The sequence below is a fragment of the Hesperophylax consimilis genome, chromosome 5 (genome assembly GCF_061612785.1).
Source record: "Hesperophylax consimilis isolate HC1 chromosome 5, BYU_Hcon_1.0, whole genome shotgun sequence".
Classification (NCBI taxonomy): Eukaryota; Metazoa; Arthropoda; class Insecta; order Trichoptera; family Limnephilidae; genus Hesperophylax; species Hesperophylax consimilis.
Genome location: NC_142840.1, coordinates 33,602,493 through 33,617,821, shown reverse-complemented (window position 1 = coordinate 33,617,821; position 15,329 = coordinate 33,602,493). Strand labels below are relative to the sequence as shown.

The 15,329-nt window shown below is 32.8% G+C and overlaps 1 protein-coding gene across 1 annotated transcript; it reads left to right on the top strand.

Moving 5' to 3' along the window:
* Positions 1-726: 726 nt before the first annotated feature.
* On the top strand, positions 727-8,000 carry LOC149423819 (uncharacterized). Its single transcript, XM_089632138.1, has 5 exons — positions 727-817; positions 2,260-2,335; positions 3,596-3,626; positions 6,061-6,174; positions 6,773-8,000. The coding sequence occupies exons 2-5, from the start codon at positions 2,262-2,264 to the stop codon at positions 7,820-7,822; spliced, it is 1,269 nt and encodes a 422-aa protein (XP_089488264.1). The 5' UTR covers positions 727-817; positions 2,260-2,261; the 3' UTR covers positions 7,823-8,000.
* The last annotated feature ends 7,329 nt before the right edge of the window (positions 8,001-15,329 follow it).

The following is a 15,329-nucleotide window of genomic DNA, read 5'->3' as shown; positions in this document are numbered from 1 at the left end:
TATTCGCGAGGAAAGCATACAGACACTAAGGACGTTCATAATAATATAGCTGTTTCACCCGTACACATATTCTTTGAACGGCTCTTTATTAAATCTCTTTCTAAGGCGTTCCGTTCCATTTAACTATGAATGATGTTATTTGTAACCATTTCATCCATTCGCTCATATTCGTTGTGGCTATTCTTTTCTTATGCGTTTCGTTATTCGATTTAAATCTATAAATAGAAATGTGCTATGTTTTTTGTTCGATTAGTATGAGCATAACGCGTCTTTGTATTGATGCCAATGTAGATTTCCGACTCATAAACTTCGACGCAAACTATAAGTAAGAAAATTTCTAAAACGTTTAATATTTCCAACAAAAAGTTTATTACCACCTTTCAATGGGTACATTTTGATTTTCTTAATATTATTCTGCGTTTGCGGCCATCATGAGTTAGTACAATTCAGGCATGTGCAGTCCACAGACGTCACATACTGTTTCTATAGCAAATTAATTTCAATTAGTTCTCCCATTTTTTATTCTACATTTTCACAGACTATGGGCCATGATGCACGCCCCTGACTTTATATGTATGGATATATTAAAATGGGAATGTTTGCATTCAGTGTCGATTTTCCATTAGTTGACTTAAAATATCCACAAACCAGAATAACCAGTATCAAGTGGAGTTTATATTATTGACTTTAGGCCAAAGAACTATGGATAAAAATATAAGATTTGCGAATCGAGTTGAACAGTTTATATGTGATCTTTAGCAGAGTAGCTACCTGCTGCATATTTTCTATCCAAGTTTACAAAATATCATCTCTGCCGGTAAGTACACACCACTATCTAGGAGTTCATTTTTATTGGCTGATTTAAATCGGTTACAATTTTTTCGCACAATTAAATTCATTTTACACCCAGTAGGACAAGAGCACGTAACCTTGTTTGGATTTGCGAGTTTGGGAGCAACGTTTTATTATATTTTTCAATGCAACCGACTTCTAATAAGTATCTTATAAGAATTTTTGTTGTTGTCTGAGAATTGTTATATAAAAGCCGAAAAAATTCTTCCCTTACTTCAATCATTAATCTACTGTCAAAAAATTTTCTTCTTCGGTTACTTACTCCAGGTAGGTTTGTAGAAACTGAATTTTTGAAAGTATCCAATTTTGTTTAAATATTATTTACTCGTAATTGTAAAAAGCATTCACTTTGTGGCTCATCATAATTTATAATAAAAACACATAAATTTGTTTTTGACCACGATAGTTTTATTTTCACTCTACCGGTTTCGGAAGATCCCTTCCTTCGTCAGGAGAATATTTAAGTTTTAAATATTCTCCTGACGAAGGAAGGGATCTTCCGAAACCGGTAGAGTGAAAATAAAACTATCGTGGTCAAAAACAAATTTATGTGTTTTTATTATTTACTCGTTCCACCCATCCAGACAATCGTGAAGCAATATTTGATCGATCACAATAACGATTATAAGTTTCGAGAATATTATTTAGTGATTTGCGTATTTTACTTACAAAATAATATCTAGCTGTTTACAATCTTTGCTGATTGGTATTTTCCAACATAAGTTTAGTAAACCAATGTCATTTCAAATTTAATATCACAATATTATATTGTATATAGTAGATTCCTTAATCACATTATTTATACAGGTAGAAGTTTATGATGAATAATTTGGCAAGGGCGCCAAACTTTTAACGTTTTTTTAATCATTCAAAAATTATACGATTTGCCACGGGTTCGATGATAATTGCCCCGCGAGAGTATGTTGACCTAAAAGCGCTTTCAGTTTGGGCTCTGTGCTAATTGATAAGTTCGATTAACCTTACCAAAATGTTTTACGTTTGTAAATCGTACAGAAAATTCATTGATGATCAAAACTAGAATAAATGCACACTCGTAAATTAAAAAAAATATTTTAAATATTAATTTCCTAATGAATAATAACTAAAACAATAAATAAAAAAGAGCACAAACGTTTCAAAGCACAAAGTACCTACCTTTAATATAATAAATAATGAGCATTCAGTAGGATATTTTCACAAACTATGGTACCGTTAAAAATATGTGGAAGATTTGAAGCTTATTTTTCTAATTCTGACAATTGTACTAAAAACGGCTCATTTTAATTCATAATATTTGTTTTTAAAATCCGAAAAGGTTCCAACTGGTTACAACGTCATTATGAAAAAGCTTGGGTATACGATTATATAATTATTATGCACAGCTAATATTTTGTTGTTACTTTATAGAAATGAACAAATTACTGCTGATTTTCGCGATCACGCTCTGCACGATTGTCTTCATAAGTCAAGCAGAAGGAAAAAGGTACGTAATATTCATTTTTTTTAGTTATTCATTAATAAAATTATATTGGGTCTTTTTGTATTGTTGTGTAAATTTATTTATTATTTTTATGTAGGTAAATATTAACTAATTTCCACTAATGGGACGTTCACGTTAAGGCGATGCACTACGTCGTGTAATATTTTAAATTGAGCCGCTATCAATAACAACCCTTACGTAAATGGCGATAAGGTTTAAATTCCCACTTAACACCATTCGCCTGTTTTGATTTATGCAAGAAAAAAACATTGCCAAAAAGTGCCTTTTATTTTGTTTTGTGGATGTTCAGGGATAAATATTTAATTTTTTTCGATCATTTTATAAATAACTTAAATTTCCACATTATACAATAAAATCATAACCGAAAATGGGTTCGTAAGTAGGAGATTTTGAACTTTAAAGCAGTTTTCAGAGGCCTTTACACTATTTTTTTGGGCTTATAAAAAGATTATCTAAAAAATACTCGATTCTTTCAAAGGCCAAGATGTATTATACTCGCAGTATTTAATTAAAGCATCTGAAACATTTCTAGGCGACCAAATTTTCAAACCAAAAACACATAATTTTGCATTGTATGGCATCGCCTTAATTGTATATTTTTTAAAAACTTCTGTAATTTTCTATGAAAATTTTTTTAATTGTTAATTTCTTTCACATAAAACAGTTTTTAAAAGCTGTAACTCAAACTTTTAGCATATTGCTTGCATTTGATTGGACGATGTATAATTACTCAAATTAAGTTATAACGAAATATAGGGGTAGGAACTTTTAAATTTATTATTTTTTATTTTATTCCGGTTAGTTCGACCCCACAAATTCCATAAAGTGTATACATACAGGTAAGACAGTAAAAGCAAAATAAATATATATATATATATATATATATATATATATATATATATATACAATATACCTAAATATATGTATGGAACAGAAAAATACGTTAGTGCATTTTTAAGGTTAAACGCGACGCACTGATGATTAAATCCAATATTCTAGGGTCTCTTTACTTTATTTTAGGGTCTCGTCTTAATGATCATAAGCATTAATTTTTAACCAATCTTGACCCAATAACTGTAAATTTTTAACTAAGTAAACTTTTTTTCCCTATTTAGTTTTTAAATAACATGAAGTGGGAAATTGTGAAAGTAGTGATATGTTACAAATTAAAGTTTCAAGGTTATTTATTTTTAATCTTTCAATAAAATTAAAATAATTTCTAGATAAATTGCTTCATTTCAGGAATCATGGAAGACGGCAGATCGACTCAGAGGTAATTATGAGCTGTTTTTAAATTCATATATTTGAATTTAGATTTTGTTTTCTTGATTGAATGAAAACATGAAATAGAATCTTGTAAGTGAAAATTAACCGTTGTGGATGAACGCATTCTATAAACGTATTTTGTGTATTGGTGGCAAACTATAGCGCTGAAACTTAGCTGATAATTTATTTATGGCTACTTGACCCTCGGTAATAAATTTATAAAATATAATTCCATTACTTAGATGAAAAGCCACCATCTTAGATATCTTGGTAGATGTCATTTTTCTAATAACTTGTTATATTTCTTTATAACCTCAAATACTTTCTGTTTTGTGAATACCATAGAAAAGTCCCAACTATCTGGAGTCAGGTGTCCCCAATTGGGGTATGTTATGAGGCTGAATGGGGTTGGGAGAGGAAGAAGATGGTAAAGATGAAGGTGGTGAAGGAGAGGTGTACTATTCCGATCTGGTCACAAAAGCAATTTCAAGCAAGGTTTCGAGTATGAATGTTGACATGGCCAGATACTGAAAGTTCCTACCTATGCACGTTTAAACGTTTAAAAAAATATTTTTAACTGCTAGTTTAATTGGGTTACTATTCTAATTAAAATAAAATCTTAATTAGGCAAAAAATGGTTTTTTTATCGTCTGTAATTTACGTATTTGACAATGAACCGGAAAGGCCAAATCGTGAACCGTTGCGTCATAGATGACATTATAAGATTATCAAATATATGTGAAATATCAATGAAAATAATATTTTATTTAATACTCTTTTAGATATTTTAAAATCTCTGAGGTATACAAACACATTACTTAAGAATAGTTGTACAAATAGGTAATGGCTTAATTGATTCACTTGACTAATAATGTTCCTAGTACAAAATCGTTAAAAGAAACTTCCCGAGTTGTTCTTTGTTTATCCATCTAAAACAAACAATTGTATTAATTCCTTAGTCTAAAGGCTATATAGGCTTGGAAATAAATTCAGTTCCGTTGGTATTTTCATTTATTCCATACTTTAATTTAAATCAGAAATTTCTAACATTCTGCTTCACTAACATTAGTATATATAATCTCTTACTTACTTTTATGTAAATATTTACCGTATATATTATATACCTTATTTTTTTTTCTTATTTATACTTACTTTAAATTTTTACTCCAGGAATCAATACTTTTTTCTCTCTTATTTTGTTCTACTCCCTATTTTTTATACCTTTTCCTATTATATTTTTTTAATATTCTATTGTTGCTATGCTGCCAATGATTATAATGATTTGCAAAAATTTAATTTTCTCAACTGAACAAAAATATTATTATGTTAATTTGAATGCAATATTTAAAGTAATTAATTAATATTTGTTTTATGTAAAAACAGGAAGGCATAAATAAATGTAAATAAAAATAAGTAAGTTAATTGCTTCGGTAATCTAAATACTCATTCTCCACTGACGTCTAGTAATATTCCAATGCACATGCTAACAACACAGTCCCTATTACAATAATTTATCTGGCTCATTATCCCAGAGAGAGAGAGAGAGAGAGAGAGTACGAAATTGGGATTTTCCCAACTTTTATATTTTGTTGGAAAGCCTGTCACAACAAAATACAGTAGATAATAAATCAAGTTTGTGGCAGTTGAAATGGAAGTATGGAAGAGTCAACTGTCAACTGATAAATTCTCTTACCGAGGCTTGTACCGGTAAGACAAAGATCCTGGGTTCGATTCGCAATTGAGACCCTTTCCTTTTTATTTTTCTGTGTCTTGTTCTGTTTCATATTTTGTTTAGATTTATTAGTATTACCTTCTTCTTCAATCATTAAATTGTTATTAAAATTTAAGCTATTCTAATGAAAATTAGCATATTTAAAAATATATACCTTGTAGGTCTCTTCAAGACGGCGCGTATCGATAAAAGTAAGAATTGATGAAAAATCTTACATTTCTTTCTAGCAAAAGAGTACGTCACGTAAAAAATTACGACAACACTTTTGCCACAAAATGAACGATCTTCGATGGTTTCGTGTACGTTTTTAGAAGCTTTTACAACAAGTTTACATCAAGTTGGGTGGTTAAGTTCACATCTGTATCTTGTTGGATATTAGTCAATAAACGAAGAAATTAAATCAAGAGATTTTAGCGATATCTCTGTGCTCTGTTTTAAATTTTAGAGAACTTGCATTTACATCCTTGACTTTCGAAGCGGGGCATCGGAACTCGATTGGGAGTTATATTACGAAATTATTATTAGGTGGTGTTATTTTCAGATTTAAATTATGTATAGAGGGCTGATTTACTGTTATTATTTATCGATGTTTTTCATGTACACATAAAGGCGCATATTTTTTTACTTTTTCCGCTCTTTACTCTTAACACACTGTGACATATCAAAGACAATAGAAACCAAAGAAGCTAAGATGTTCTGTAATTCGTAGGAACGAATGCGCTGCATGAGGGAGAAGGAGGAATGCAAGAGGATGCAAAGAAAGAAGTCACACAAGGACAGCAACAGCAGCAGCGGAGAAAGCGGGGAGGATCAGGAGGAGATGGTGAGTACAAAACTTTCAGGATTCGGCCTGTCGCCTGAAGTTCAGGTGGATTAACAGGTGTTCCGATATTATAATGAATTTACCAACACTTTATCAGGAAGCGGCTTACAATCCTGTTTATAACAGGATGACTAATTTTAAAAGATTTTCTGCTAGCTAAGCTACCAAGCGAAACAAACCTCGGGGGTCCATATAGACCACTTTGGAAATCTCTGGACTAAATGGAACCGTTGACGGGCCTGTCCGTGGCACCCATCGACCAAATGGTGGCACCCATAGTGGCACCCCCATTTGGAGGTTAAGAATGAGGTTTCAGGAGATTTTTCTTAAATCTAATAAAAATGGCAAACATCTATTACTATCCAGTCACTTTTTTCATAACGAAAATTGAATATCCTGTAAAGCGGATTGTTTCTCTTCGAAAATAATCTGATTCTCTGGAATGTTCACAATATGTAGTACACAACCTTTTCAGAGAGTCGTGCCATACCCACTCAATTACAACCAAAATATTTGGGTATTCATTGGGTTCCTCATTAGTGTTGTTCACATGTATGCATAAATCGATGGTAAAGATATGAATTTGTTCTAATTTCAGGATAAAAAAAGGTGCAAAAAAATTATGAAAAGGTGCAAAAATAAGAAAAACGACAGCCATAGCAGTGAATCAAGTTCATCAGAAGAAGATGAAAAAGAAAGTTCCAATAATCCGAACAAACCCAACTCCAACAACAATGATAATGCGCCCAATGGCAATCAGAACAAACCTAACTCCAACAACAATGATAATGCTCCCAACAGCAATCAGAACAAACCTAACTCCAACAACAATGATAATGCTCCCAATGGCAATCAAAACAAACCTAACTCCAACAATAATGGAAATGCTCCCATCGGCAATCAGAACAAACCTAACTCCAACAATAATGATAATGCACCCAACGGCAATGAGAACAAGCCTAACTCCAACAACAATGATAATGCTTTCAGCGGCAATCAGAACAAACCTAACTCCGACAACAATGGTAATGCTCCCAACAGCAATCAGAACAAGCCTAACTCCAATAACAATGATAATGCTCCCAATGGCAATCAAAACAACCCTAACTCCAACAATAATGGAAATACTCCCATCGACAATCAGAACAAACCTAACTCCAACAACAATGATAATGCTCCCAACAGCAATCAGAACAAACCTAACTCCAACAATAATGATAATGCACCCAACGGCAATGAGAACAAACCTAACTCCAACAACAATAATAATGCTCCCAGCAGCAATCAGAACAAACCTAACTCCAACAACAATGATAATGCTCCCAACAGCAATCAGAACAAGCCTAACTCCAACAACAATGATAATGCTCCCAATGGCAATCAAAACAACTCTAACTCCAACAACAATGGAAATGCTCCCAGCGGCAATCAGAACAAGCCTAACTCCAGCAATAATGATAATGCACCCAACGGCAATCAGAACAAGCCTAATTCGAACAACAATGCGCCTAGTGGCAATCAGAACAAGGCTAACTCCAACAACAATGATAATGCACCTGATGGCAACCAGGACAGACCCAACTCAAACGATCAAAGTCCCAGTTCCAATCAAAATAAAAACAAATCAGGCAAATCTGTCAAACAATGAATGAAATTTAAGAATGTGTGACCAAAAATATGTCAAGTATATAGGTAGACATAAAAATGTATGCATATCCTTAAATTATAAATTCATATTTTGTCAAATATATACCTAAAAAATTGAAGTAGGTAACAATAAAGCACTAGCGCAATTTTAATATCATGAAATAAATTTCCTAGATGATTCCTATAAGATGAATGCTTTATTTTACTATTTTCCAACACTTTCTGAATACTCCTACCGACAGTTCACATCACAAGGTTTTCTTCACTCCATCATTTAACGGTATGTCAGGGGCTGTCGCTGTAGGTAATGTAGGTATGCAGCACCTGCAGCAGAATAATAACGGAATATAGTTATTTTTGTGTAGAACACCAAAAAACTGTCCACTGAACGATAACCACGAGAAGTGCGATCTAGAATCGCGATTTAGAAAACCGAAGTCGCCAGTTTACATAAGACCTTCCGACCCCTTGACACCAATAAAATTGGTCGCTGTTCTAACAAAAATCTCAATATTTGAAAATGTCCGATCAATTTTCACTACAAGTAAGACAATATTGAGCTTACTTCGGGAAAACGGACACGCCCACAGCACACTTCTATCAGTTTACATCTTCAATGGAATGATTTTACTAAAAGTACTATCAGTAAACCCAGTATTACGAGGGATATACTCGTAAATAAGCAATGTCATACATCATTTTAAAGATTGTTAAATTTGGCAAATATGCTTTGTGGTGCACAGAGAAAAAATAGTATTGCTAATGGTTCGGTTATAAACAGGATTGCAAAAATTTTCCTGATAAACTTTTAGTAAATTCATAACATATCAGAACACGTGTTCAATATATAATAACGAAATGCGAAAATATTACGATTTTTATGAACTCGTGTTCCGACATTGTGATAATACATTGGTATTTTACTAAAACTTAACAGGAAACCTATCAATTTATTCGTTAAGGGCCTGCAATACCGTTTTTAATCGGATTACTAATAGTTTGAAGAGAATAATCTCTTCCCATAATCAATACCCATTTATTCCTTATAGGTATGTTTTATAAATCTGCAAAAATTCAGCTTTACCCTAATTCGTTCAAGATCAATGCTTTCATCGACTGGATTACAGTCAGCTAGTCCTTAGTCTATCAACCATAAAAATTCCAGCCCTCATTGAGTGATAAGGGTCGCGGGTCGAGGGATGCATCAGAGTTCAGAGACTGCTGAAGGACGCTGCTGAACGAGGTTCCTGATTAGCCGCGGATTCATTCTTTATTCCGGTTAAAGGCATCCTGAGGGCGAGGATGGTCTATGAATAACTGGTAGGTATACAGAATTTCTCCTTGTCTCGCTAGAGACAAGAGACTCATTATTATTATAATATGACTTTCATCCCAAGGGTACTCTACTCCCATCTAGTGACCAGTGGACCGTGATAATTATTGTTTCGCTAAAATATGCACAAACAATCACTCTGTGTGTAAACCACAACACAAAATACGTTTTTTTTTTTATTTAGTTACTTTTTTAAATAATTAGGTACATTTTTGTATGGCACATGAAATAAAATATATATATAAAATTTAAACAGATCATTAAAGTCCTCCTCACTAGGAGATCCTGTGCTGAGGGGGACTATATATATTAGTATACGTTTTCAGCAACTAAGATGATGTTTTAAATATATTAGCTAGTTCTTCTTCCGATATTTCCTTAAGCCAAGATTTGATGTCCTTAATGTAGTTATTTTTCGTTTTCCTTTGTTTGATGTTGAGAGGGAGTTTATTATATAATTTTATTGCTAAAAATTCAGAGTTTCTTTGTCCAAAGGTAGAATTACATTTAGGAATATTTAGCATGTCTGTTTGCTTGGCTCTGGTTTTATGATCGTGAGAGGGTTTTGCCTCTGGTTTATTTTTTAAGTGATGAACTAGAATATTTTTAGCATAGATTTTTTGTAAGCTTGGAACATCAAACAGATTAAAAATATCAGTAGTTGGCGTCCTTACGGGGAGCTTTAATATGGTCTTTATGATCCAATTTTGAGTTTTCTTTAGTAGTTTAATATGGTTTGATGATGCTGAGCCCCATCCTATTATTCCACATTCCATTAGAGAGTGGCATAGTAATATTTTAAAATAATTAGCTTTAGAAAAGTTTTAGAAAATATTTTAAAATAATTAGCTTATTTTACAAAAAAACATTTATTTAGAACACGTATTTCTATATGGGTCAATAAAAGTCCATTCTTAACATATTTTTTGGTAATCTTTTAGTTAGGGTAGAATGAACCTATCGTTAATGAAAGTTTGCCACCACCTGAGTGACAACGGTATACATGTAGTTAATTTACCTGTGACTTTGCGTGGTAAGTTATTATTTCGACATTCGACATAATGACAATTCAACACACCTTTAAAAAGTGATACAAAGTCATGAAAAGGTTAAGTTTATAGGTTAGTTTTTTCGTCAATTTTAATGACTTTATATTATAAAGGTGTCGTGTTGAGTTATCATGGAACCACCTTGCGCACCTTACCTTATAATAACATAAATAATAATAATATTGGACAATTTTTATAACGCCGCTTTTGTGAGATATCACCTTAGGAGCACTTCCACAAGTTACCACTTTCATTTGGGACGTTTCGACGGGCTGCAAATAATTCAAACATCAAATAACGAAATTTTATGAGGAATTGTGGATGATTTAGAAATATAACTTAAACGATAAACATTTAAATCATCAAATTTCTCAGATCACCCTAGTAACTATTGTCATTACTATTGTCTACTACTTGAATCATTATATATCCATTCTTCTTCCTTAGCATTCTAAGTGTTAGCTGTGAAAAAAAAATATTAACATTATTTATCTTCGTATAAAAGAGTAATTGATATGTAAATAAATCTCAGCTCAATTACTCCGTCTTCACCGAAGTCTTGTAATTAATCTGGGTATTTAACATCATAATTGGCCGATTCTTCCATCTCGTTTAAGCTTTTCAGTATTTTTTTACCACCACATCCACCACCTTCCACCCCCTTCCCCTACCGCTCAAACCAACCGATATTCAATCATTCAATGCATTTTCTTCTAGCATTTGAACCACCTCCCAACTCCCAGATCGTCCGCGGCAAGGAATCGAATGGCAGCATTAAAAAGATGAAAAAGAAAATCGGTTAACTTTTTTATTTCACTTCACCGCAGTGCTATAATTTTCGTGAATGGACGTCGTTTTCCATAGATTCAATTAAAATGTCAAGTTCCATATATAATTGAAATGCCTATTCGTAGAGATATATGAGAAATGAGTAGTTTCCTACAAAATTCTGGAAATCTCATAACATTGCAATCGCATCATTTTAAATATTTCCAGATGTAGCACGATACAAGCGAAAAAATAATTTTGGCGTTTTTACATGATAACCGATTATTAATTTTTCTATTCTTAGACACAGATGATAACTCAAGTACTTACTTACAAAATCCTCAAGACTTCGTAATGGAACAATTTTAAATATTTCCACGTATAGCGTGATTCAAGCGAAAGGCGATTACATTTATTTTAGACATGACAACGGGTCATTGATTATTTTATTATTTCTAAGAAATCAAATATTCTTGGTCTAAAACAGAAATGACCAAATAAACAATATTGTAAGCACGATACCAGTATTTTTGGAGTTGGTATTATTTATTGAATTGTGTATAGGCTTGGTAGAATGCGGTAAAAAAATAACACTTTGATGAAAATGGCATAACGCAAAATAAAATGAATTGTATGAAACCTACCTACGTAAGAAATATAAGAAAATATTATATTCACGTAATATATGTTATTTTTTTATTTATTTTAGTGACTGTTCACATTGTACATACAAAATATTATAGTGAATTTATTTACGGTACCTAATTGTATTTCTTAGTCCTCACTGGGGTGACCTGTGCAGAGGTGGACTAAAGTTATTTACTTCTATTTTATTTGTCTTCCACGTCGTTTTTAATGTTTTTTATTGACCTCTTTCAGCCAGAATTTTATTTTTGATTTTTATTCATTAAAGTTTTCTATTCGTTTTATGTCTGGGGTAAGGATGTTGTGTTGTTTGTCATCTTGATTCGATTTAGTGTGATGAACACGCGGTCTAGTAGAGGATTCCGTATTTTTTAATAGTTTCAATAATATATTTTTGCAAATTGTTGTACATTTGGTACATCAAAACTTTGGAAAAATTTCAATCGAAGGCGTTCTTATGGATACTTTCAGTATGGTATTTATGATTCCTTTTGAATTGTATTCGGGTTATCTATGTACTTCTTAGATAAAGGTTTCTTAACAAACGTAAGTACATACATTAACACGTATGTAACACAGCATCTCCAAAGACGACATAGGCCCCGAAGGAAATTATTTTCCTCAGGTCCTCCTGTGTGGATTTAATGTTAAAAAAAATAGCAGATCCCTATCCTATGATTCCATATTCGATTCGAGAATAACAATTCAAGTTACTTTGCCATGGTGCTAGAATTGACCAAAAATATTTTCTGTAGGGGATCGTTGGGATATGAACGCCACCAAAACAAAATTGAACATTTCAGAATAAAATACCCTAAAGCTCGGCGCATGACTTCCCGTTCAACGCGTATTGGTACGTAAACATTAGCGAACCGAAACCCAAACCGATCAACGAATTACGGGAAAGGAACGAAGCAACTGCAAGCGGCGTTTCGCGCCATTTGCGATTGCTTCGTTCCTTTCTCATAAGTTGAGGTTCAGCTCAGCAGTTCGGCTCGCGTATTTAAACGTAGCACAATACATCTGTATTCCATATAACGGTTATATTCACCATTAACTCAAATGCTGGATTTATTTGCTTTTGTGCAGGCGACCGTTTTCAGTTCATTATGGTTTGATAATAGGGAGATTGAGTGTGGAGATAGGGCTGGCTGGTCTGGAGTGCCTGAAGCGGCTCGAGTGGCTCCCAATGGCCTGTAGTGGCTCCAAGTGGCTCCCAATGGCCTTTAGTGACTCCAAGTGGCCGCCAGAGCCCGCCGCAGACTGCAGTCATAGATCCATTCAATACTTTTGAATGCTATTTCTCCCATTTTTAAAAGAAACTACTATACGGCATGCAAGTATGTCGGTACGTAAGTATAAGATGGATAAAAATTTAAGGTGGTAGTAACTACTAGGCATGTTAAATAATATCTCAGATCGGCAACCATTATTATAGATACTTTAATTAAATGCGAGTAGCACACCTTGACATTTTGTAATAATCAGACATTTTGGGTCTTAGTTTAGTCTTTTAATAAGCCAAGGGAAAAAAGTCTCAGGCCTGTAAAACATCCTATGAAGTATATGATCTCCTATTTATCACCAAATTAAGTTTTTCAGAGCATAATTGGAAAGAATTTCAATATCGGTGTTTTTTTGCATGACGACAGTATTAAGCGGGAATTTCAACCTCAGCGTCATCTGAGAAAGGAGTGCGTGATTTTGTTCGAATTTTAAAAAATGGACCCTCTTGTGCTCGAGACTTCATATATTTCCATTGTTTTTCATCGTCATAAGGATTAGTTTTTCCTCGTTATCGCAATGCTAAATTATAGGCACCTACCTACTTTGCAAAATCTTTGTATCCATCACGTATCATTTTTAACATACCAACTTGCTGAACTGAATATTGTATAGCACAATTATTAATAGTATTGGATTTTCAAAAAGGAATGGTAAATCAATATTTATTTCTTTCTTTCCATGTTTTTATGGTGCGTATAAACAAGACAAAATATGCGCGAACCGACCCATGAACGTTCGTCATTTTTTTTCCTGCTTATACGCAGTCTTACATATTATATGGAAAGTGGTGGGCAACCTCCAAAAAAGTATGAGATATAAAAAAAAAAGTTGCACTTTAGTAATAGTATTTTGTGAACACCTCCCTAGAAAAACCTGTACAGAGTTATTCGCATGTTTTAGGTTATTCTCAAGTGAGTTGTTATCTTCATAAGTAAAAACACAGCATCGTCCTTGAGATTCTGATAAAGAGGATACTGTGGTTACACCCATAGCGGCCCATAAAAACTTTTAAGCATTCAAAATTGGTTTATTAAAAATCAAGCTGCACACCTCACAGGGCACACTGCTTACCCCCAATTCTCATATTACAACATTAAAGGGTGAAATTGATTAGCGAATCAAAAATTTTAATGGAATTCCTAAAATTATCAAAATCCATGCAAAAAAACTGATAAACAAACATAACACACTCTTAAGATTCAATGGATATTATCAAAATTGTGAAAAATTTACCAAAAAACTAACAAATAACTCCTCTAAACATCACATTCTGATATACTATCAAAATATAAGGGGAATGCGCACCAAACTACAAGACTTCAGATTATCCAGACCTGCTATTCATCATAGAATTATAATATTGACAGAAACCTGGCTTGACCCCGAAATAAATACTGCACAATTAGGCATGTCTAACTATAATGTATATCGCCTTGACAGAAACTCGTCCACAAGTAGAAAGAGCCGAGGAGGTGGAGTTCTCATTGCCATAAATAAAAAAAAAATTGTTCCAAAATTATTTAACACAAACATCAAGATGTTGAACAACTTTTTGTGATGCTTGAAAATAAAAATGACGGCAAGTTTATAATAGGATGCGTGTATTTCCCGCCCTCCTCTGCTTCACAGCAATATATGAATCATGTTGATGAAACTTTAAGATTTAACCCTTAAATGCATACTGTTGCAAAACTGCAACATACCGTTCAAACCACCTTTAACTATTTGGTGTATACCTAATGAATGCCGTTTTAGAATTATCAAGTTCACGGTAATATATTTTATCGAGTGGCATCACCTTTTTTTTCTTTCGCGAATGTCAAGTGTCACTTTTTCTTTAACAAAGTTAAGATTCTCGAAAATTGGTTGGAGGTTAGAATTACAGATTCGTTTTGCTGTTATTATTTTGATTTTCTTAGGTAAGTAGATACAATAATACAATACTTATATGTAATAACTCGTATTTTTCCGGTACACTTATTAGTTTTGAGAAATTTTTTTAGGTTTTTTTTTTTTTTTTCATACGTAAATTGTTCATATTATTTTTTATTAAATACATGGTGTTGTAAACCTGCAACAATTTTTTTTAATCAAATATCATTAAAAAATTACAAAAAAATTAAATTCTTTATATTTCCTTGCATATGCATGTAAATATCTACAAAATATATTTTTTCCAGAAAAATAAATAAATCATGCATTTAAGGGTTAAGTATCCTAGTGCCGAACTTATTGTAATAGGTGACTGCAACTTACCAAATGTATCTTGGAACCATGATGACCCTCAATTATCTGGTATTAATATGTCTACTGCTAATCCTAGTGAGAGGGAGATACTAGGTATGTCTATATTGTCTATACCTATTCTATCCCTCAACAAGAATGTCGATCAATGTATGTACTTTCGACGGCGATTACGAGCGGCC

Bases quoted from the DNA above. Each gene is read 5' to 3' on its own strand.
- LOC149423819 (XM_089632138.1), top strand. From the start codon at position 2,262: ATGAACAAATTACTGCTGATTTTCGCGATCACGCTCTGCACGATTGTC. The intron at 3,627-6,060 runs GTAATTATGAGC...TGTAATTCGTAG, and splicing joins GACGGCAGATCGACTCAGAG to GAACGAATGCGCTGCATGAG. The intron at 6,175-6,772 runs GTGAGTACAAAA...TTCTAATTTCAG, and splicing joins GGGAGGATCAGGAGGAGATG to GATAAAAAAAGGTGCAAAAA.